At 45.3% G+C, this 25,603-nt stretch overlaps 1 protein-coding gene across 1 annotated transcript in view; it reads left to right on the top strand.

Moving 5' to 3' along the window:
- CTNNA2 (catenin alpha 2) overlaps positions 1-25,603 on the top strand; it is a 633,745-nt gene that overhangs the window by 182,017 nt on the left and 426,125 nt on the right. The window contains exons 5-6 of the mRNA XM_056855155.1: positions 7,325-7,444; positions 11,089-11,355. Of these exons, the coding sequence (XP_056711133.1) occupies positions 7,325-7,444; positions 11,089-11,355 (387 nt within the window). The remainder of the gene's footprint in view (positions 1-7,324; positions 7,445-11,088; positions 11,356-25,603) is intronic.

Raw genomic sequence — 25,603 nt, forward strand, 5'->3', positions numbered from 1 at the left:
CCTAATTTTGCTGAATCCGAATTTTACTGAATTTTTTTCAACAGCCCTACCACAAACTAAACATGAGTCAACAGTGTGATATGGCGGATAAGAAGGCCAATGCAATTCTGGGCTGCATCAATAGGAGTATTGTGTCTTGATCAAGGGAAGTAATACTACCACTGTATTCTGCATTGGTCAGACCTCACTTGGAATACTGTGTCTAGTTTTGGGCTCCACAATTTAAGAAGGATGTTGACAAGCTGGAGCGTTTCCAGAGGAGGGCGACCAGAATGGTCAAAGGTCTGGAATCTATGTCCTATGAGGAGAGACTTAAGGAGCTGGGTTTGTGTAGTCTGGAGAAGAGAAGGTTAAGGGTTGACATGATAGCCATGTTTAAATATTTGAAGGGATGCCATGTTGACAGGGGAACTAGCTTGTTCTCAGTTGCTCCTGATACTAGGACATGGAGTAATGGATTTAAACTAATATAAAAGCGATTCCACCTAAACATTAGGAAGAACTTTCTGACTTTGAGGGCTGTTCGATGGTGGAATGCCCTGCCTCGAAGGGTGGTGAAATCCCCTTCTTTGGAGGTCTTTAAGCAGAGGCTGGATGGCCATCTGTTGGGAGAGCTTTGATTGTGGGATCCTGCATGGCAGGGGGTTGGACTGGATGGCCCTTGTGGTCTCTTCCAACCTTGTGATCTTGTGGGGTTTGTTTTGTTGTTGCAAAAATCCTCTGAGTAGTAATAAGAATTAGAATAAGAGTTGGTTTTTATATGCCAACTTTCTCTACCACTTAAGGAAGAATCAGACTGGCTTACAATCTCCTTCCCTTCCCCTCCCAACAACAGACACCCTGTGAGGTAGGTGAGGCTGAGAGAGTGAGACTAGCCCAAGGTCACCCAGCTGGCCTTATGTGTAGGAGTGGGGAAACAAATCCAGTTCTCCAGATTAGCCTCTGCCACTCATGTAGAGGAGTGGGGAATCCAATCCGGTTCTCCAGATCAGAGTTTTCTGCACTTAACCACCAAACCCTGCCGGCTCTCTCTGGAGATGAAGGATAGTGACAGGTAGTGGCTTAATATTTAAATTTGCCATGTACATTATTACAAAGTTTAAAATTTCACCCTTAGTTTGCTCAGACCTCAGATGTAACCTTTATTTCCATTTATTAGCAGGTATGTCTATATAGCAAGGCTTGTAGACAGGACAGATATAACCATTTTAATTAGAATGCCTAGGGCCTTCCCATTCAAGGTCCCCATTTCTGGCTGTTAATGTTCGTTTCTGCCTCAGAGGCTTTTCAGTTAATTTCCTAATTCTGCCTTTGGGATGGCGGTAGTGTGCCTGCACCCTTGGGCCCCACTTGGTTTTCATCTTTCTTTGTTGCGTATGTCAATGAACTGTGCAACTTTGTCCTCCCCCCCCCCCATCGGTTTAAATATCAGTATCTGGCTCAGGATCCCCATGAGTATCCATGTATTTTAAGTCTGTAACTGCTGGCAAAATTCTCCTGTCTCAATAATAATGTAAGTATCTTCTGTTAGAAGGCTCATTTGAAGGGCTGTCACTGAGAGGAGGGCCGGGAGCTGTTCCTGTTGGCAGCAGAGGAGAGGACTTGCAATAATGGGTTTAAATTGCAGGCGGAAAGGTACTGGCTGGATATTAGGATTATTTTTTTACAGTAATAGTTGTTGGATAGGGGAACCAGCTACCTAGGGAGGTGTTGAGCTCCCCCTCACTGGCAGTCTTCAAGCAGAGGGTGGACAATCACTTGTCAGGGATTCTCTAGGCTGATCCTGCATTGATCAGGGGGTTGGACTAGATGACCTGTATGGCCCCTTCCGACTCTATGATTACGAAATTAGAAAATAGTGCAAATGAAAAAAAGTATCAAATGCAATAATTCAAATTATCAGATAGCTGAAGGTTACCTAAGCCATTCCTTATTCATGACTTTTATAAGGTCATCATTTCACTGTTCCCTAAAAGATACACAATCATAGCAGTAAATGTGATGAATTTGAATTATTTGAAGGGCTGTCGCTTAGAGGGGGGCAGGGAGCTGTTCCTGTTGGCAGAAGAGGATAGGACTCACAATAACAGGTTTAAATTGAGGGCAGAGTGGTACCGGCTGGATATTAAGGGGGGAAATGTTTACAGTAAGAGTTGTTCGAACGTGGAATCAGCTACCTAGGGAGGTGGTGAGCTCCCCCTCTCTGGCAGTCTTCAAGCAGTGGCTGGACAAGCACTTGTCAGGGATGCTCTAGGCCAGTGGTGGCAAACCTATGACACAGTGCCAGAGGGGGCACGCAGAGCCCTCTCTGTTGGCACACGCGCCATCGCCCCAGCACATCTAGAGAGTTGCGAATCCAAGGCAAAACCTCCCGTGCATTCTGGCCATTTGGTCCCTCCCCTCGCCCACCGGCTGTGCTAAGACCCTGTGGGATCCGTCCGGGCCTGCCTCCCGCCTTCCTTCCCCCCCTGCTTCCCGGAGCCTCCCGATGGGCCTCCGAGCGGCTCTGGAGCAGCAGCAGCAGGCAGCGGCGGTGAGGTGGGTATGGAGTGGCGAAGCCAGGGGCTGCTGCTCCCGCTGCTGCTGGCCAACGTCCGCGGCTTCCCGGCGGCCGAGCTGCTGCCGCTGCAGCGCGCCTACGCCTACACGCTGGAGCAATACAAGGGCGAGGGCTGGAAGGAGAGCATCCACGCCCTGGAGGCCAGTCTGCGCCTCCACTGCCTGGTGCACGACAGCGAGGTGCACTGCAACCAGGAATGCGCTGGCAGCGGCAACAAGGCGCTGGCGGAGCCCTGGCTCGGGGAGCCGGCCTTTGGAGAGCCGGGCCCCGGCGCCGCGCCAAATGAGGGGCTGGCTGAGCTGGAGCTCTTCAGACGCGTCCTGTGGCATGCCTCCTGCCTACGGCACTGCAAGTGCGGCCTGCCTGTCTTCCAGCTCCGCTACCCGCCAGCCGCGACTTCCAGCGACGCACCCATTACCTGTACCTGCACTACGCGCTCTATAAGGTGAGGGGCGCACCCCCCGGAGATCATCCGGCCTCGCAATCCTGTGCAGAGCGACTCCGCTAGCATGGAATGAAGTGGGGATGTTAATGTATGAGTTGTTTTTTCTAAACTAAAACCTCAGTATTCAGGTTAAATTGCCATGTTGGCACTTTGTGATAACTAAGTTGGTTTTGGGTTGCAGTTTGGGCACTCGGTCTCTAAAAGGTTCGCCATCACTGCTCTAGGCTGATCCTGAATTGAGCAGGGGGTTGGACTAGATGGCCTCTATGGTCCCTTCCATCCAACTCTATGATTCTGTCTGTCTGTCTGTCTGTCTGTCTGTCTGTCTGTCTGTCTATCTATCTATCTATCTATCTATCTATCTATCTATCTATCTATCTATCTATCTATCTATCTATCTATCTATCTATCTATTTATCCAATCATTTGTTAATTTAGCCATCTCTTCTTCCAAGGATCTCATGGCAGCATATATCATTCTCTCTACCATTTTATTCTCATAACAGTCGTGTGAGGTAGATTTAGGCTGAAAGAGAGATTGAGCAGCCCAGCCCACACCAAATTTTCCTCATGTTATGGGGGTCTGGAATACATCAGGTCCTGCTGAGACCGATATGTCATATTAACTGCACCATCTGGATATATATTGTTGCTTGTTACTGATTTTACGGGCCTGGTTTTAACCATTGTTTTAACTGTTTTATTGTGTTTTTATGATATAACTTAGGTTTATGTGAGTTACCCTGAGCCTGGCTTCTGATGGTGAGGGTGGGTTATAAATGTAATAAAATAAATAATTAAGGTCACTCAGCAAGCTTCATGGCTATATCTTTCACACATGCTGACTAACGTTCTTTCAATCCAGTTTAGCAATCCTTCTCAAGTGTGTTTTGCCGTTTCACACAGCAAAATCCACTTGCAAAGTGCATTGAAAGTGCATTATTCAGAGGGTGTGAAAACAGCTATTATGTGGGGGTCTCCCAGATCCTAGTCTGACACTAGAACCGCTGCATCACATTTCTCAGATGAGGATATCTTGCCTGATTAAGCATTCATTTATGGGCTTTTCCTCATTCTCATTTTCCTCGCTTGTATGTTCCTGTTTTTCTGCTCCCCCCCCCCCCCCCGTTCTGCACATGTATTGCTCCCTGTGATGGTCAATTTGATATTACATCAGTTTATTTCTGGCCTATCTCCCTGCATGTTTAAACTTAATTTTTTTATGCCAGGCATAAACCGATGTAATATTGAATCGACCACTAGAGGGAGAAAAACCCATGCGGAACAGAAAAAAACACACACCCAAAGAAGTAGGAGTTTACAAGTGAGGAAAATAAGAATGTGGAAAAGCCCTAGGTTTCCTCAGAAGTTGGTATTGTCAGGGGAATGTTGAGTGGTCTGGAGTATTCAGTTATTGTCCTGCAGAAACCAGTCGTTAATTGTGGCCGGGGTGCATGGGGCCTTGGAGAGTCACAGAAGAAAGAGTCTTGAATAGGATTTCCGGGAGTACCCATGAAAATTGGGCTACTTCCTTTTTTTAAATTGTTTTATTGTTTTATTAAAAAAAATACATACAATTCATGCACATCACACACTTCTTAAATCCCATATCCATGACAAGATCCTCCTCAAGCGACAAACAGAGCGGGAACAATACATTCTGTATCAATTAATGCATTTCTTATCAATCTGAACTCACAGTATATTCTTTGCTATAACAAATGCTTAAACATTTACTCTCTAACTTACATTTAATCTAATTTATTTTTCTTCATTTGTAATTATATTACCTTAAAACATTCCTGGATATGCTGATAATTCCGTATCAAATCTACTGTTATATATTTATCAAACTCTCTAATGGTAATTAAGATATAAATGAGTATATATATTTATGTATATCTTTTTATATTATATTGTATATATATTATAATATATTAATATATTAAAATAACATTTTTCTATCTATGTATTATTTTTGATAAATAATCAAAATATAACTCCCAATTCTTTTGAAATTCTTCCATCAATCTTCTATTCACAATATTAGTCAATTTGGCTGCTTCCTTGAGCGCTGACATCTCAATTGCACATAGCCTGATTGTGATTTTCTGGTTTGATATTAAAGGCGAGTTCCCTTTTCACCTCTGACTGATGGTACCATGATGGTTTTTGAGGGCATAAAAACGTGTCTCCTGGGGAGGGGGGTGGGGGCTTTGGCGTAAAAAATGTCCTTCAGCCTTGAGTAGTGACATGACAGGAAAATATCTTCAGTGAGTATGTGTTGAGTTTTATCAGTCTGCTGACAAGTCCTATACTTTGTTCTCACTGGTGACATATATGGAGTCTCAGACTAGTAGCAACATCTTATTTCCATTTTGGGTGGAGATATTTAGCCCCCCCCCCCTCGGATTTGAAAACTCTGGCTTAGATTCAGGTAGTGTTTTTCAGTTCTTAAAGGTGAACATTTTGCTGTTTTGACAGGATTGTCTTGCAAAGTGTCATTGTTGCCAGCTGGTCTAGTGGTTAAGAGTGGTGGTTAGGAGCGGTGAATTCAAATCTGGTGAACCGGGTTGGTTTCCCCACTCCTCCACATGAAGCCAGCTGGGTGACCTTGGGCTAGTCACAGTTCTCTCTGAACTCTCTCAGCCCCACCTACCTCACAAGGTGTCTGTTGTGGGAAGGGGAAGGGAAGATGATTGTAGGCCGGTTTGATTCTTCTTTAAGTGGTAGAGAGAGTCGGCATATAAAAACCAACTCTTCTTCTTCATCATCATCATCATCATCATCATCATCATTGGTGGGAAGGATGTTTTTGCAAGCAGATGGAATTAAAATATTGAAATACTTTTTATTCTTGTCGTGATCCCCTGCTTTCACATAAACCACTGCGAGATAGTAATTTGCCATGACAGTTTTATTTGTTACTGTTATGACTATATTTGCAATGCCAGCTTGATGGCAAACCTCAGAATTTCCTCTTTTGTACAGTGAATCTGAACAACTGTGGTGGGTGTTTTTCTGCTTGATGGTGTGCTTGTCTGTTTGTGACAACTCCTAGCTTTTGGAATAGATTGTGTAGAAGCACAAGAATAAAATAAAATAAAAAAAATGAAGGTTCACAGTCACTAATACATCGGTACTGCTGCTCTTCATGTTGTACCTGCTGTGTTCTTTTGTATTTGAAAACTGGTGAATCATGTACCATGTGGTGGAGCACAGGGAGGTAGTTCTTTGCCTTTCCCTTCATTTACAGTATCGACTCCATATGTTACGGGGTGCAAGCAGGTGTATCCTAAGACCAGGAGCAAAATCATGCTGTCATCCTGCTTTTTTGGCAACCAAAATTAGCTTTTGGGAATCAGAACTCCACACAGAGATTTTTAAAATGTAAAACGAGTCTCCTTTGGGCAGGAGCTTCTTAGCTGAGCATAATCTAGATGCCGTGGAGGGGGCCTGACAGCTTCCTGCCTTCCTCTGAGGTCACATTGGCAGCAATTTCAAATAAGAGGGAAGGCTCTTAGCAGTAACAGGATGAGGGCAGAATAGCCTGGCGGCTTTCTACTTTCCCCCTGTGGTTGCGCTAACAACAATTGGAAGTGGGATACAAGGGCTTTTCTCAGTGGAAGTGAATCAAACGACGATGGAAAGTAGTACTTATCTATTTATCTACTGGGGAGGGGCTGTGGCTCAGTGGTAGAGCAACTCCTTGGCATGCAGAAGGTCCCAGGTTCAATCCCCGGCATCTCCAGTGAAAGGGACTAGGCAAGTAGGTGATGTGAAAGACCTCTGCCTAAGACCCTGGACAGCTGCTGCCGGTCTGAGTAGACAATACTGACTTTGATGGACCAAGGGTCTGATTCAGTATAAGGCAGCTTCAAGGGTACTTCCTGCCCTCTCTCTGATGGCCTAATTGGAAGCAATTAGAATCACAAAATCTAATTTTACTGGTATTTGCAGCAATCAAGGCATTTGCAAACTTGAAATAATCTTTTGAGACAGACTAGAGGCTTCTTTTACCCAGTGCAAGGTGTATATATATTCATGATAGACATCAGCCAGGTTTGTGAGGGAATTTAACACCCATTCAGTTAATCTCTCACTACAGTCCCAGGAAGCCTAAAAAATGTGGGCTCCCTCTTAATTAGGCTGCTTCACTAACTATATAGCTAAAGCATGAACAATGTCACAATTCAGGGCTTGGATCCAAATAGCTGTTTTAGGTGTGCCCAGGGACTTGGGCATGTCCAGCTGGCACAACTTAATATACGTTCTTTCTTTCTCTTCTCTTCCCCCCTTCCTGCTATCCTATGTTATAGGTAGAAGAAGCGCTAGAAGCTGTGAAGAATGCCACAAATGAGCAAGACCTTGCAAATCGCTTCAAGGAATTTGGGAAAGAGATGGTGAAGCTGAACTATGTCGCTGCAAGAAGGCAACAGGTAAGTATGTGGGGAAATAATGGCCTTTTATGCACAGGTTGTTTCCATTTCTGTCAAGCCCCGAGTAGTTTGGGGCTTTGTTTTCCGGTAGCCGGCTCTAGGTTGACTCAGCCTTCCATCCTTCTGAAGTCGGTAAAACGAGTACCCAGCTTGCTGGGGTAAAGGGAAGATGACTGGGGAAGGCACTGGCAAACCACCCCGTAAACACAGTCTGCCTAGTAAATGCCGGGATGTGACGTCACCCCATGGGTCAGGAATGACCCGGTGCTTCCACAGGGGACTACCTTTACCTTTTAAGTGCTGATATGTGTTGGGATATGTGATAACAATGAAGCCTTATGAAGGAATTTTAGTTATTGCATTTTAATCCTACCTTTCTTTGGTTGCGTAACTTAAGGTGGTATACACAGGATTCCCAGGAGACCTCCCATGCTGGTACTCGCCAGACTCAGACTTGCTTAGCATCCACCTATCCTCATCCTGCCCTTCCTCCAGGGAACTCAGGGTGGTTCATCAAAAACACATACATGTATGGTTCTTCCCTCCTCCCTTTTAGTCTCGCAACAAACCTGTGGGGTAGGCTATGCTGAGGGAAAATGGCATGCCCAGCAAGAAAATGGCTGGCTAGAAATGAGTTCCTAGGTCTTCTTAGTTAGACGCTCTAACTGTTGAAACTTTCTCAGGGGGAAAAGTGGTTGTGACACATACAGTTAATGCAATTAAAATATGTATATAAATAAAAGCGACAACATTCTGTGTACGGAATCAGTATTTTAAAGAATTCCTTTTAAGAATCCTGTGTATTCAGTGTTTCTTTCTTTAATTGGTCATTCCAGGCTTTGATCGCAGTAGAGGGTTTGCCTTTTAAAAAAATGGGTCACATGTAATTATAAAAAGCTTTTTGCAGTGTTTATGGGCACAAGACATTATCTGCTAGGCTACTAAAATAAATATATATTCTTTTAATGAGGAACCAGAATCCCTTATGTGTACACAGTGACTTTGATCATCTAATGATGGCGTTGTCAGGGGGTGGGGAGTCCTGCTCCCCACCAGTGGCTTGTCTCCTCTTCCTCTTGTTGGCCTCTTTCCCACACAGTCTGGAGCGGGTACCCAGCAAACTCCTTACCTGTCCCCTCCCAAGTCCTTTCAGAGACGATTCTGCAATTTCAGCCGGCCTCCTTGCTGTTCCTTGTCTCTCATGAAGCAGACAAGTCCCCCTTGTAAGCGAGAAACGGGGTTGTTGGTACTTCAGGGACCAGCCCCTCTGAGCCCCACCCAAAGGTGTCCTTGGCTGTAAAATGGGCAGGGGCTCTTTAAAGAGGCAGCAGCCTTTCTCTTACCCTATGGCCACTCCTGGTTGAGGATAGGGAGATCCCCAGTCTCAAAAAAACTTTTTAAAATTTCCCTTTCTGTGAAGGAAACAAATTCAGGAGTGTTGCAAAACAGCCCACAACCGCACTTCCAATGTTTGAAAGAGCTGGGGAATTTATCCGGCTGACCCAGATACCAAGTTAGAAAAAGAAGAGTTGGTTTTATATGCCAACTTTCTCTACCAGCTGGCTTCATGTGGCGGAGTGGGGAATCAAACCCGGTTCTCCCGATTAGAGTCCACCACTCCTAACCACCGCTCTTAATCACTTCACCACGCTGGTTTACTGGACCTTATGGAGAAATTCACTTCTCTCGCCTTAGCCTACCACCCCTGCTGGAGATAACAATCTTTCACTGCCCGCAGAAGCTTGTATAACTGTGCCTGTAATTGTGGAACCCTTCTAAACTGATTGACTTCAATGGATTTAGAAGGATTAGTATTGCACTGTGAATTCCCCCCCTTCGAGTCTTTAAACAGACACACACCTCTCTTCTCCATGTAGAGGGAAAAAAACCCAGACTTTTTCTGACCACCTGCTATGATTTACAGTGAAAGTAATGACACATTTTAGGAGTCCAACCTGTTATGTGAATTCATATCTAGGCAAAACTGTGACTAGCCCAAGGTCACCCAGCTGGCTTCATGTGTAGAAGTGGGGAAACAAATCCAATTCACCAGATTAGCCTCCGCCACTCATGTGGAGGAGTGGGGAATCAAACCCGGTTTTCCAGATCAGACGCCACCGCTCCAAACCACTGCTCTTAACCACTATACCATGCTGGCTCTAGAAGAGGTACAACACACCACAGGTAACTTGGTGAAGCTTACAGCTTTGTAATGCGTCACCTGGGTGACGCATTACAAAGCTGTAAGCTTTTCCAAGTGTCGAGGAACGCCTCCAGCCTCCGCTGGGCGGGTACCTCGTTTATTTAGAGGTGGTCAAAAGGTTCCCAAAACAAAACCACTGCGCTCAGGCGTCTCTCTTGAACTCAGTGAATTCTGCTGCTACCAGTCCCTGTCCAAAGATTAGCTTCCAGGCAAAGGCCAAGGACAACCCCCGCCAGCTATTCCCAAATGAAGTGTAACACTCTCTCTGCAAGGTAGAGGCCCTGCTAGGGGAGAATTAGCACCAGCAAAAGTTTACACCAGGTAGGTGGTTAACGACAAAAAGGCACTTCTCAGATTTAGTCTTGGGACCCACAGAATTACAAGACACGCCAATTAATAAGCATAAGGTTTATTCAAAGGTTGTGCTCGTTACAGAAAAAAAATAAGTTCGTGAAGCCTTTAGCACACTGGTTCCCAACTGGGGGTCCACGGACCGAACAAAAAAGTCCTAGTGGTCCCTGGACAAAAAAAGGTTGGGAACCACTGCTTTAGCACAAAACAAGAAAGCTTATGGTTTCTAACTACACAGTTTAGTTCAAGCAGTTTGGCATGGCACTTAGATTCAAGAGTTACATATTACCATAGGTTCAGAGTTTTCAAGAAGCTTGTTTCAGCATTCAGAGTTCCATCAGTCAAAAGGGTCCCCTAGGGCAAAAGAATCACAAAGGGTGATGAAGATTAGGACACGGCCAGCGTGTCCCAACGTCCATGTTTTCTGATTGAACATGGTTCATATTTATCCTCTCAATCTCAAAAGCCAATGGCCAGTTAGCCTATGAGAGAGCGAGGAGGCCAATAAACCCAAAATTAATTGTCATGTCATCGCTTTCCTCTTTGTTGTAACCGAGTGTCAAGGGGCAAGTGGCGTTCTGCAGAAATGCAAGGCACCTGGACACGTAGAGATAAGGATGAGCTGGCAGATTTGTAACCAAGGATACTGATAGCCCTTAATGACCTTCCATTAAGGGGGTATGGGAGTATACTGGCCGCAGCTGGAATTGCCAGGCCGCGACCTTCAAATGCATTCTCCAAACTGAAAGTAACCTCTCAAGCTGTAAATTGTGAGAGGCCTGTTTGTGCTGTATCAGACCTCAGAGTTTAATATCAGAATGCAGTAGGCCAAGAGGCCTGAACCATAAAATTGCAACCTAAAGAAAATTAGGGATACATTTTCTTTACACCAAGTTACCTGTGGTGTGATGTATCCATTTTATGCCGCCCAGCGGTACTCGGAGGAAAAGCAGGGCACGACTCAGATAAGCAGATCTTTTTTTAGGTATCCTCCAAGTGTTTTGAACAAAGATGATACAAATTCTGTAATGACTTATGCTTATTTATTTATTTTTTAAAAAATAATAACAGCAGCAACAACTTCTTGCAGGAACTGAAGGACCCCCACTGTCGGGATGAGATGGCGGCTGCACGTGGCGCCCTGAAGAAGAACGCCACCATGCTGTACACTGCCTCACAAGCTTTCCTCCGCCACCCTGACGTGGCAGCAACTAGAGCCAACAGGGATTACGTTTTCAAGCAAGTCCAGGAAGCGATCGCTGGCATCTCGAATGCTGCTCAAGCCACCTCGCCCACTGATGAAAATAAGGGGCACACTGGCATCGGGGAGCTTGCTGCCGCATTGAATGAATTCGATGTAAGTTTGTTCTTTGTCTGGTCTTGTCTTGTCTTGTCTTGTCTTGTCTTTCCTTCCTTCCTTCCTTCCTTCCTTCCTTCCTTCCTTCCTTCCTTCCTTCCTTCCTTCCTTCCTTCCTTCCTTCCTTCCTTCCTTCCTTCCTTCCTTGAAAAAAAAGTGGAAAGGGTTGGAGTGCCTTCAAACGAGTCCTTTTTTACTATTTGCCAGTTCCAAACACAGGAACCTCAAAAATTATATTGTATTTTGCCCAGAAATTGGGCAGCTTGTCTTAGCATTTTTTTAAAATGCCGCCTGTTGAATGTAAACAGCACTGAATAAGAAAGAACAACAAAACAATCACATTAAACCAGCAACAATTTACATCGAGGTTCAACTCGTTGGCTTATCAGGGCCCTTCCAGTGACAACTCTAAGTACATTAAAACCAGCAGGTGCCATAGCAAGGTCAGCGAGTTCATCTTAAAGGCCTCCCAGACTAGAAACACCTTCGTCTTAGTCTAGAAGGCCTGTGGGGGGGGGGGGATACCTCTTTCACCTCCAGTGGGAGATCATGCCAAAGGGGGGAACTTCTGAAAAGGCCCTCCCAATGAGTCTTCTCATGAAACTGCCTTATTCTGAGTCATACCATCAGTCCATCAAGGTCAATATTGTCTACTCAGACTGGTAGCAGGGTCTCAGGTGGAGATCTTTCACATCATCTGCTACCTGATCCTTTAACTGGAGATGCCGGGGATTGAACCTGGGACCTTCTGCATGCCAAGGAAGTGCTGTACCACCGAGCCATGGCCCCTCCGCAACCAACCTAATCTTGCTTGCTTGCTTGTTTGATTCCTAGAGGAAGGCACCGTCTTTGGTTCTCAAAGCTCTATCAGGTTGACGTGGGCGGAGACAGGGCAGCAGGTGCTTTGCAGCCAAGCTGTTAAGGACTTGAAAGGGCATTACCAGCATCCTGAGTCGAGCATAAGAGCTGATTGGCAGCTGATAGAACACCAGCTTGATACATTTTTTATGGCTGGTATTTCCTGTTTCTCCATAAACACAGGCATCCAGACCTAACCCTAAGCTGTGTATCTGTTTGTTCAGGGGGTGTGTTATTTCATCTACAATAGTTTGGACACCAATTTCTCTATCAGTTTTACCTAGGGTTGCCAGCTCCTGATTGGGAAATACCTGGAGATTTTTTTGGGGTGGAGCCTGAGGAGGGTGGGGTTTGGAGAGGGGAGAGATTTCAATGTGGTATAATGCCATAGAGTCCACTGTCCAAAGCAGCCATTTTCTCCTGGTAATCTGATCTCTGTTGCCTGGAGATCAGTTGTAATAGCGGGAGATCTCAAGCCACCACCTGGAGGCTGGCAACCCTAGTTTTACCCCAGTTCCCCAGTGCTTCCATTTTCTGTGGATTGAGTTATGTTATATGGATTTGCTCCAAAATAGCAAGAGAACTAGCGTGTGACCATTTTGTTTTAATGTATAATTATTGCTGGAATTCTGAAAATTATAGTTCTTGCAGTCAATGCTAATATTGGGCTGTTGTTGGCTTGGGCGTTGATCAATAAATCTTGCTTCTGCAGCTGTTGAATCAGCAAAATCGTGCCAGATACCAGTTTTAAAAGGGATAAGCAGTCCAAATAAATCTGGACATGTTAATTACATTAGACAGGCAAATTTAAAGTTTAAGTGCAGTATTGATTTGATTTTGAAGCAAAATGCATACGGATAGATAAGATACCTTGTCAGCTAGATATCATAGTTGCAGTTTAAGAGAAACCTAAGAAGAGGCCTTTGGTCATTAGGTAGCAGTTTTCCCCTTTTTGCTTGATACAGATAAGGTTGCCAGCTCTGGGAAATACCTGGATATTTTGGAGGTGGAGTCTGGGGAGGGTGGGGTTGTGGGGGGGGGGGGAGGAACCTTAGCAAGTTTCAGTGCCATAGAGTCTGCCCTCTGAAGCAGCCATTTTCTCAAGGGGGGCTGATCTCTCTTGTCTGGAGATCCGTTGTAACAGCGGGAGCTCTCCAGGCCCCACCTGGATGTTAGCAACCCTAGATACAACCCTGTTACTAATTCTTTTTAACAGTTAAATGATTTTGTGCATGTGTGTGTTATGTGGCTGGTATTTAATTCTTATAAATGTGGTTTTTATTACCATATATACTCGGGTATAAGCCGACCCGAGTATAAGCCGACCCCCCAAATTTGAGGCCAGAAAAGGGAATTTCTTATTGACCCGCGTATAAGCCGAAGGTCAATAAGAAATTCCCTTTACCGGTAATGCTGCACTCTAAAATGGTGGCCGCCATTTTAGAGCACAGGGACGATCTCGCCCCTGCCCTCGGTCGCCCTCCCGCCGGCCTCCCGGGCCCTCCAGACCCACCCCGACCCCAGTGCCATCCAAGGGGGGGAGGGGGAAGAGCCCCTGAACCCCCTACTCACCAGGAGAGGCGGCGAATTGGCCCGGAGGAGGCCCACGGATCAACTGGAGGCCCGCGGATCAGCTGTAGAGAAGGAGGACCAGCCCGGGTGAGGTGGGGAGGAAGAAACCGCCGCTGCCGCTGCACAGCAGAAGGCGTGGTGCGGTGGGGGTGGGCGGGGGGGGGAATCAGCTGGCCGGTGGGAGCGCGCTGGGGGGGTGGAGGTGAATCAGCTGGCCGGCGGGAGCGCAATTCAGGCGGCTCTGAAGGAGAAACCGCCCAATTAGCGTATTGATCCGTGTATAAGCCGAGTTGGGATTTTTCAGCCTTTTTTGGGGGCTGAAAAACTCGGCTTATACACGAGTATATACGGTATATTGATTTCCCATAAAACTGGTACCAATTTGTTGCTGACACAGGGGATACGACAATTGTACACTTTTATTTAACCAACCTTGAACTGAACTGTCATTAAGAGTGGAGAAACCAACCCGATTCACCAGATTAGCATCCGCCGCTCATGTGGAGGAGTGGGGGAATCAAACCCTGTTCTCCAGATCAGAGTCCACTGCTCCAGACCACCGCTCTTAACCACTACACCACGCTGGGACAAGGGATGGAGAAGGGTGGGACAGTAACAGCAAGGGAAGACCAGCCCGGAGGAAGTCCAGCCAGGGCAGATCTGCAGAGTCCCGTTCCCCCCCCCCCTGCGCCGCGAATACACTAGTCTTTCATTGGCAAGTTTTCCCCCCAGGAAAAGCACATCACCAGCCCCCTAAGGCCTGCAATGGGGGTGGGCATTTAAACAAAAAAAGAGAGGGGGGGCTTAGGACAACCTCCAACCAGCCATAATCCAAATGCCCTCCATGGAGTGGGGGCAGTCCTCTCCAAAGGCCACCCCACTCTGCAAAACTGACCAAATAATCAGCCCCTAAGAAGAGGGTGCGAGGGGGATGGTGGAAATCTGATTCACAGCCATATTGTATTAAGGAGGCATTCATGAGATTCCCCCCTCCCATTTTGCAAAGTTTAATTTTAGAGATAGAATGGAAAAATAAGAAAATAAGCGGGGAGCCTCTCCCTCCGCCACCACCCCCACCAGCGATCGCTGCAATGGCTATGTATGGGTTTGTTTGTTTTTGACACACTTCCATCAGCATTCCCCCTGCTGCCGTCTGGGTCGCACGTTTCAATCCCCAAGAGGAGGGGTTGGAGTGAGGATAGCGGGAGGAGGAGTGGCAGAGAGACAAGAACAGGGGCAGGGGGGTTAAGAGAGATAAACCCGAAAGTAGAGTGATTCATGATTTTTGCCTTAATTACCTTTGCTTTGGGTCCAAGGCAAAGTTAAAGTTCATGATAAAACAAATTCTGAGAAATGCGGAACAAGAGAATGGCGGCCGCGAAGTGACTGCTGAGGGATGAGAAAGTCATGAAGAACGCAAGAACATAAGAAAAACCCTGCTTGATCAGTCCAAGGCCCATCAAATCCAGCAGTCTGTTCACACAGTGGCCAACCGGGTGCCTCTGGGAAGCCCACAAACAAGATGACTGCAGCAGCATTAAGAAGTCGAAAGAAGCCGTGGAGCAGTCCCATGGGGATCGCACAGCTAATAACCAAGCATAAATGGCCAAATCTCCTTTTTTTGGTATCTGACAAATGGAGCTTTGACTCTAAAAAAAATAGACCCTGGAAATCTTGCTGGTCTTTAAGGTGCTATTGGACTCAAATCTAGCTCATGACTGTGGGTGAAGAAGAAGAGTTGGCTTTTATATGCCGACTTTCTCTCCCACTTAAGGAAGACTCAAACTGGCTTACAATCACCTTCCTTTCCCCTCCCCACAACAGACACCCTGTGAGGTAGGTGGGGCTGAGAGAGCTGTGACTAGCCCAAGGACACCCAGCAGGCTTCATGTGAAGGAGTGGGGAATCAAACCCAGTTCTCCAGATCAGGGTCCACCACTCCAAACCACCGCTCTTAACCACAGCACCACGCTGACAAGATCTTCTACATATTTAACTTATTTGCAAAAGATCTAAATCGATGGGGTAAACTCCCTAAAGTGATGTTAGAAAAGAGCAAGAGTCCAGTAGCACCTTAAAGGCTAACAAAATTTCTGGCAGAGTATGCCCTTTTGTGGGTCACAGTTCACTTCTTCACATACCTCAGTTATCTGTACCCCAGGTATCTGTAGGTGAGCCGTGACTCACCAAAGCTCACACCTTGCCAGAAGTGTTGCTAGTCTTTAAGGTACGACTGGACTCTTGGCTCTTTTCTACTGCTGCAGACAAACTAACACAGCTGTCCATCGTGACCTAAAGTGATGTTAGTTCATGTTGCAGAAGTAGACTCCCTCCTCCCCTATATGAGCCCTGTGTTTCCAATTGAGGCAGCACACATTTTAACCACACCAGAATCACCTGATGTTTGTCAGTGTTGAGCTGATGCTGTCCAGAAAGGACTGCATGGAACTCCACCAAGGGACATTGCGCAATGTGTTGAAAAACACAATGACTAATGGGGTAAGCTATCCTGCCCTGGACTTTCAGCATACTGTGTGCTCCCATAGGACTATTCATGCATCCTTCTCGCTGCAGGTAACAGTTTCTTTCTCACTTTCTCATCAGCTTGATAAACATCACTTTATCTGTGCATCAGTATGTGTAAATGTGCGTGCTTTGTACATTTTAAAAAAAGTTGTCAGACTTTTTTTCTGAAGAGGGAAATGATAGTTCATATACAAACATGAGTGAATGAATAGCCTTCCATTTAACAACCACAGTTTCCCCTTTGGTGTCTTGTTCCCTGTAGTGGTTAAGAGCGGTGGTTTGGAGCAGTGGACTCTAACCTGGAGAACCGGGTTTGATTCCCCACTCCTCCACTTGACTGGCGGAGGCTAATCTGGTGAACCAGTTGGTTTCCCCACTCCTCACATGAAGCTAGCTGGATGACCTTGTGCTAGTCACTGCTCTCTTAGAGCTCTCTGAGCCCCACCTACCTCACAGGGTGTCTGTTGTGGGGAGGGGGAGGGGGAGGGAAGGTGATTGTAAGCCGGTTTGATTCTTCCTAAAGTGGCTGAGAAAGTTGGCATATAAAAACCCACTTTTCTTCTTCCTCCTCCTCCTCTTCTTCCCCCCCGCCCATCCTGGAAATATTTCCCGAAGTAGCCTTCTGACTAATCTTTGCGCTGCCTTTTCCCTTGAGACCGAATGCTGCTTTTCCATAGTCTTACTGAATGCCTGTTTTCCCTAAGGTTGCTCCAGAATCAGTTTGTGCACCTGTGTGCTGGCAGACCAATATAATGTGAAGTTTGCATTACAGGCGTTTCAGATGAAGGTCAAAAGAGACCTTCTGGAATAAAGCAAGGAGAACACTGCTGCAGATGAATAAGACACAACTCCAGCTTCTTCTACCAACAGGCATAATGTTTGAAAGCTGCAGAGAAAATAGATTTCTAAAGAGGTGAAACTTCACTGAACAGCACAGAACAAAGGCCTGCCTTGTAGCTGAACTTGGGTGATACATCTCGTGAACATTTGAGCAGTCATCTCTGAATAATTTCCGCAAAGTCATTGTAACATTTGATGTGTCAATCTTAGCCGGATATATAATCATATATATCATATATATAATCAGTTGGTCTTGGAGGATCATTTGTGTGGACATCCAAGACGTCTAAGATTGATGTGTGTAGCTTGGTTTTCTGATAGCAAGTTTAGACATTTTCTCGCTCATTCTGAACTCTGCTCAAAACATTATGCTTTCTCATGTTCTATATGTTGTCCTTTCGCTGTCTAACTTAATTAAGGTTTGTGTTTAATTATTGTAGGGTTTTTTTAGATTAATGTAAGTTAGTTTTTACGTAACTAATTTTTAATAGTACTATCGGGTGTTGTGTGGCGTTAGACACCTTTTAAAGATTAATGATTGTTTGGGTACTTAGTAATGTGTTCTTTTACCACTTTAGAACAGCGGGCTATTTTAAGGAGGTGCCATGGGTTAAGTAGGTGATCAATGAGTAAAAGCAGTCAAGTTCCATTAATTAATGTCCTCCAAAAATGTCCAATCATCAACCATCTTGCTCAGATCTTGCAATGTGAGGGCCGCAGCTTCCTTTATTGAGTCACTCCCTTTGATGGGGCTTTGGCGTAAAACATGAGTGCAAAACTGGAGGGCTGAAAGGCACAAGTATCATCTTCTAAATGAAGCACAAAATTATTGCAGCTGTAAACAGAGAGGTACATTTTTTAAACATATGTAGGGATGATAAGAACATAAGAAAGGCTGTGCTGGATCAGACCCAGGCCCATCAAGTCCAGCAGTCTGTTCACACAGTGGCCAATCTGGTGCCTCTAGGAAGCCCACAAGCAAGATGACTGCAGCAGCACCATCCAGCCTGTGTTCCACAGCACCTAATATAATAGGTGTGCTCCTCTGATCCTGGAGAGAACAGGTATGCATCATGACTAGTAGCCATTTTTACTAGTAGCCATGAATACCCCTCTCCTCCATGAACATGTCCGCTACCCTGTTAAAGCCTTCCAAGTTGGCAGCCATCGCCACATCCTGAGGCAGGGAGTTCCACAATTGAGCTATGCGTCATGTGAAGAAATACTTCCTTTTGTCTGTTTAGAATCTCTCACCCTCTAGCTTCAGCAGATGACCCTGCATTCTAGTATGAGAGAGGGAGAAAAGCTTCTCCCTGTCCACTCTCTCCATACCACACATAATTCTGTAGACCTCTATCATGTCCAAAGCATGTGACTTGGATACAGGAAAGGTGTTGGTGACAGTGTTGCCCAACAGAGAGATTCTGGGATATATCTTTAATGAATATATTCCCTTTTCCTGTTTCCGTTTTCAGATCAGCTTCATTACTGTGACTCTGAGGTATATGAATGTATATGAAAATCTTCCCCTTCTCAGAACTATGTAAAAGTCCCCTTTGATTTCCAGCAGCTGACCCATTACCTGTCTTGTACCGATCTAGCCACAGTAATCCATGCGACAGTCACCTCTGGGCTGGCAGATCAGGATCAAGGTTCTGGTGTTAACCTTTAAAGTCCAGAACGATCTGGGACCATCATATCTGCGGGGCCACCTCTCCTATATGTGATCTTGGGGTGCATCAACAGAGGCATAACATCCAAATTGCAAGATGTCATAGTCCCGCTGTACACTGCATTGGTCAGGCCGCATCTGGAGTACTGTGTGCAGTTCTGGAGGCCTCACTTCAAAAACGTCTTGGACAGAATTGGGTGGGTGTAGAGGAGTTACGAGGATGATCGGGGGCCTGGAGACCGCGCCCTACGAGGAAAGGCTGAAGGAGTTGGGAATGTTCAGTCTGGAGGAGAGGAGGTTGAGGGGGGACAGGATTGCTCTCTTTAAGTGTTTGAAGGGCTGTCACTTAGAGGAGGACAGGGAGCTGTTCCTGTTGGCAGCAGAGGATAGAACTCACAACAGGTTTAAATTGTGTGTGAAAAGGTACTGGCTGGATATTAGGAATGCATTTTTTTACAGTAAGAGTTGGTCAACAGTGGAATCAGCTACCTAGGGAGGGAGGTTGCGAGCTCCCCCGCTCTGGCAGTCTTTAAGTAGAGGCTGGACAAGCACTTGTCAGAGATGCTCTAGTCTGATCTTGCATTGAGTAGGGGGTTGGACTAGATGGCCTGTATGGTCCCTTCCAACCCTGTGATTCTATGATTTCTATATATCCCTCAGAGAGCACTACACTCTACTGGAACAAATCTTTTAGCTGTCCCTGGCCCTAAAATTGTCTGGCTTTCCTCAACCAGAGCCAGGGCTTTTTTGGCCCTGGCCCTAGCCTGGTGGAACTCTCTGTCTAATGAGACTCGTGCCCTACGGGACTTAGCCCAGTTCCGCAGGGCCTGTAAGACAGAGATGTTCCACCAGGCTTATGGTTGAGGAAAACAACGGAATTACATCTTAGTCTGGCCTCCCTTCCCTTCCCGTTTCCTTTTTCCTCTCTCTGCTTTCCCTTCCTTTCCCTTCCTTCCCAGCGTGTAGTGGTTAAGAGTGGTAGTTTGGAGCAGTGGACTCTAATCTGGAGAACCGGGTTTGATTCCTCATTCCTCCACATGAGCGGCGGAGGCTAATCTGGTGAACCGGGTTGGTTTCTCCACTCCTCCGCATGAAGCCAGCTGGGTGACCTTGGAGATCTTCCCCTTGCTTGCCTTTACCTTCCCTATTTTGTGTTCTTCCTATCCCGGAGCCCTCCTGTCTCCATCCTTTCTCCTTTCTTCTCCCCCCCATCCCCTCGGACTGAGTGACATGGTGTTGGTTACTGGTGGACGGCCACCCTGCTATAACACCCCCCCCCCAAAGGTGAAGTGCTATTAGGTGCCATCTGTATTGAACTTGTATTAACATCATTATGATTTAAATTTGTTTTAAATCTTGTATTATATTTGTATGCATACACAAAGTTAATCGCCCTGAGCCCAGCTTGCTGGGGACGGGTGGAGTATAAATACAATATATTATTTATTATTATTATGTTTAAAATGGGAACATGAGAGCTTTCCTGACCTCTTCAGTCAGGCTATTCCACGGCTACTACAGAGACGGATCATTTCACAAGACTGTTGTCCCCGCCCCAGAAATTAGTCTGATTTGGTTTGAAAATTATTCAGGAATAGAGAAACACACAGCTATGTGTAACGTGTGTCGTTTAGCCCTTTGGCACAGACTTTTGCTTCACTGAGAACTTTCAAACGTTCCTGGAGGTGTTTTATTTCTTATGTCATCCTGACATCTAGTGGACAATATGCAGAAGCATTTCTTTTCTGAATTGGGAGTAAAACTTTAGGATTCAGACAGTTTAGGGTTTGGGATATGCTTGTTCTCAATTAGTCTAAACACTTTTGTTAGGGCAGCAACACCTTTGGCGAGCCTGCCCTTGCCTCGGACTTTCATGAGGAAGTTAGTCATTTCATGGGGCAAGGGGTGTGTATGTCTGAAACCATTCACCCGGTAACTTCAGTTAACATTTTGTCTTCCTCATTCCTCATTAATTTGAAGCTGTTAGACCTTAATAGAGAATTGATAGAACTTCATAAACAATTCATAGTGCTCTATTGTATGGGGTTCTGTCTCACTGAAGGGCTGGAACTTTGTAATAGCGACTGGGGTTGCTTCAGCAGGGGTCTTTCCCCATGTTTTGCTTCTAAATTTGATGCTGTTTTGGGGAGCATCCACCCAACATTATTCTCTAATCCTCCACTTTCCAGATTTTTCCTGTCCCCAGTACACTCTATCTGAAACTGGGTCTTTTTCTACACTTGATTGGCCTTACTGCAACACTGTTTTGAGGTGCATCCGTGTCACGTAATCCTCTATTTGTCCTGCTGCTACTTCCCCGTACTATGGTGAAACTATTTCCAAACTGTTATGATATCTTGTCTTTGGACAGTTTGCAGTCAAAGTGCCTTTCAGCGCCATGTGAATGGGACGGTTTGAATTTTTATGCAGGTCCAAGTTATACTGGCAGCATTTTCCTTGACTCAGCCTCCCCCACAAGAGCTTTTTGGAGTGCTTTAAAAAAACAAATCAAACAAACAAGAATTGCTAGATTGCTGTAGCTGTTTCACATGGTAATGATTGATCACCATTACCCACTAGTCCCCAATGTTTGCTCCTAGGGGCTCAACTCACTACACAACCAGACCAGGATTTGGGAACGAGGTACTTTAATCAGTGGTATTAAAAACTGATGATGGCATAAAAGTGAATAATATTTTTAATACTGTAAGCCAGACATATTTGTGGAGAGGTGGCCTGGAAATAACCTTAATAAATTTATACAGCAAAAGTTTTGAAATGATCTCTAGAGCTAGTTTGGTGTGGTGATTAGCGTGTTCTGGGAAACATATGTTCAAATCCCCCCTCTTCCATAGGGTTGCCAGCCTCCTGGTGGGGCTTGGAGATCTCCTAGAATTACAGCTGCTCTCCAGACAACAGAGCTCAGTTCCCCTGGAGAAAAGGGCTGCTCTGGAGAGTGGACTGTATAAGAATATACTCCACTCAGTTCCCTCTCCTCTCCTAACCCCGTCCTCTTCACGCTCCACCCCCACATCTCCAGGAATTTTCGACCCAGAGTTGGCCACCCTACGAAACTCTTTGGAGGACTTTGGGGCTACTCACATGCCGTCAGCTTAGCCTATATCACAGGACTGTTGTGAGGATGAAAAGGGAAAGAGAGAACGAGGTACATTGCCTCAAGCTCCTTGGAGGATGGGTGAGATACAAAAGTGCAAGGTAGATTAAACAAAACTAGGACTTTTAATGTATTAAAGCCAGCGTGGTGTAGTGGTTAAGAGTGGTGGTTTGGAGCAGTGGACTCTGATCTGGAGAACCAGATTGTTTTCCCCACTCCTCCACATGAAGCCAGCTGGGTGACCTTGAGCTAGTCACAGCTCTCTTAGAGCACTCTCAGCCGCACCTAACTCACAGGGTGTCTGTTGTGGGGAGGGGAAGGGAAGGTGATTGTAAGCTGGTTCGATTCTTCTTTCAGTGATGGAGAAAGTCAGCATATAAAAACCAACTTTTTCTTCTTCTTCCTCTTCCACTTCTATTCCTTCTCCTCCTCTGAAGGGAAGCCCTGAGGAGGTTTTCACACCCACACACCCATTTGCATGCCCAAAAGGGTTTCATTTGAAATGAAATGTCTGGCAACAGTTTGCTCAAGCTTCACAGTTATGATTGCCAACTTGTGATTTGTGTACAAAACCATCCGCAAGCCTCCGTTTCCCCTTTTCTGGCAGTCCCCAAACCTACACTGATGCACTGCGGCAGCCAAATAAATAATAATAATTTTAAAAGACACGCCATTGTCAATCCTGGTTCTCAGCACTGCAGATGTAGCCATCAATTCCCCTGTCTTTGTTGTATGGGAACTGTCGCCTTAAAAAAGCATGATGACTGGCAAAAAAACCTGCAACACGAAATAGAATATATCATCTGCAAATCAGCCAGCAAAAATAATGCATGCCTTTATATTTCCACTGCACTTATCCATGGCAGTTCAACAAAATAATAATCTTAAACTGTTGCTAGATATTTCAACTGGGGGGGGGGGAATCTCCACACTTGCATATTTCTACTGTGTTTCAAAAAGCATTACAATTAGGGACTACATGCTTCAAAGGACACAATCCCATAAGAACATAAGAAAGGCCATGCTGGATCAGACCCAGGCCCATCAAGTCCAGCAGTCTGTTCACACAGTGGCCAACCAGGTGCCTCAAGGAAGCCCACAAACAAGAAGACTGCAGCAGCATTATTTTGCCTGTGTTCCAAAGCACCTAATACAATAGGCATGCTCCTCTGATCCTGGAGAGGACAGGTATGCACCATGACTAGTATCTATTTTGACTAGTAGCCATGGATAGTGTTTTCTGTTTGAATTCCTCCCCCACTTCTCATAAGAACATAAGACATGCCCAGCTGGATCAGACCCACACCCACAAACAAGACAACTGCAGCAGCATTGTCCTGCCTGTGTTCCACAGCACCTAATACAATAGGAATGCTCCTCTGATCCCACTCGAATCCTGGCACTCAAGTAGTTGCATCATGTTGGTCACTGCAATGTTGAGTAGGCCTAGCTTAGGCATTGTCTCCTGGGTTCCTTGGCACTGGGCATTGCTTGGCATTAGCTTGGACATTGTTCACTGGGTTCCTTTGCGCCTTTTGTGGTTGAGTTCTGTGCCTGTTCCAGCACTCGAGTGAGTATGGCTGGCTTGAAGTCAGCAGTTAGTTAATTATTCAAACTTTTTTATTTATTTATTTATCTATCTATTTATTTATTTTTGGCTTTTATCGCACCCTCTATCCCACTGAAGTCAGGCTCAGGGCAACTGTTGAAACATCGTAAAATACAATAAAATAATTAAACACACACACACACATTCACAATTCAAATCAGTTTTGAATTAAAACCAACAATTCCAGCCTAAAATCAAGAGGCACTCAGTTTTAGCACACAGGACCCCACCTCTCAGCTGGAGGGGAAAAAAAAGTGTTTCCACAAAGGTGGCTAACAACATATTAAAAATAATTAAAATGACAACAACATGGAAATCTCAAGAACTATTTAAACAGCAGAAGATACCAAAAAAAGCCAACAATTCAGCAAGGACAATTTAAAACAACAAATAAAACATAGAAAACTTGAAACCATCGTATCTTTTTTCCCCATCTTGAACTTTCCCTCCTAACCTCACTCTATCAGCCTCTTCCCTGGAGAACTGTGGCCCAGTTGCACAGTGGCAGATGCCAGACCCAGTTGCGTGACTGGGAACCCACAAGGACATGTGAAAGGTACCTGAAAGGAAGGGAGGGAAGGGAAGGTGATTGTAAGCTGGGTTGATTCTTCCTTAAGTGGTAGATAAAGTCAGATAGAAACCAACTCCTCCTCCTCCTCCTCCTCCTCTTCTACTTCTTCTCCCCCCCCCCACTCCTCTACATAAAGCCTGCTGGGTGACCTTGAGCCAGTCACAGTTCCCTCCAAGCTCTCTCAGCCCCACCTACCTCACAAGGTGCCTGTTGTGGGGAGGGGAAGGGAAGGTAGTTGTAAGCCACTTTGGGACTCCTTGAAGGTAAAAAAAAGTGGGGTATAAAAAACAACTTTTCTTCAAAACTCATAGGCAAAAAATCTTGTTGGTCTCTACTGTGCTACCAGACTCAAATCTACCTGTTCTTAATTAGGGACTCATCCAAAGGGTCAAGAATAGCCAAAGAGACACTTGTTATGGCATTGGGGTTTACATGGGGCTGCTGGTTTTTCAAATGCATCTAGGATGGCCATAATTTTTAAAAAATCAAATCTGTGTCAGCCATGCTATCACAGGGACACATTTTCCATTACTTTGTCTTTGGCAGCTATGATCTTTAGGACAATTAATCATAATCTGAATTATGCTGTCAGCCTTTGATTTATGACTTTAATGGCTTTTGATTAATTACGAATGTAAATGAATTGGAACACTTTATATTAGTCATTCACTAACCGACTGAAAGTGAGTGGCAGGAAGGTTAAGGGGTGGCCATTTTCTCATTTTGGGTTACTTCATGGTAAGAATGTTCTTTTGAAAATCGTACACTTTTTTTTTTTAATGATGACTAAGAACTACGTGTTTCTGCCTTAACAGAAGTAAGCCTGGCAGTCTCTTTGCTTGCCTCTCTGATTTTTTTCCTCTTTTAAATGTAGAAACCACCTACTCATAGTGGCGTGAGCGAGACAAGAATACAAAAGGATCAATCGTGTTGCTAGCTCACTTTTTTCCAAATAGATTCAAATGGAAGCTGCAGTCTTTCGAAGCTGTGTTTGTGGGAATATTTTATCCGTTGGCATGACCATTTAAATTTGGCTCACCTGTTGAGCTGCAGTGGCAGAAACTTCAAAAACAGCTCATGTTGTATGTGTGGGGCTCTTCCCTGGCTACATGCACCTAGAAGAAGAAGAAGAGTTGGCTTTTATACCCCACTTTTTCTCTACCATTAAGGAGTCTCAGAGCGCCTTACAGTCGCCTTCCCTTCCCCACAATAGACACCTTGTAAGGTAGGTCGGACTGAGAGAGTTCAGAGAGAACTGTGACTAGCCCAAGGTCACCCAGTAGGCTTCACAAGGAGGTGTGGGGAATCGAACCTGGTCATCCAGATTAGAGTCCGCCACTCGTGGAGAAAAGCAGAATCAAACCTGGCTCTCCAGATTTCAGTCTGCCGCTCTTAATCACTACACCATGCTGGCTCTCTACACCCCTTTGCTTTGTAGGACTGCAGCCTTTATTTCCTTTGGATTTTAGCAAGGAAATAATAATG

The sequence above is a fragment of the Euleptes europaea genome, chromosome 9 (genome assembly GCF_029931775.1).
Source record: "Euleptes europaea isolate rEulEur1 chromosome 9, rEulEur1.hap1, whole genome shotgun sequence".
Taxonomy (NCBI): Eukaryota; Metazoa; Chordata; class Lepidosauria; order Squamata; family Sphaerodactylidae; genus Euleptes; species Euleptes europaea.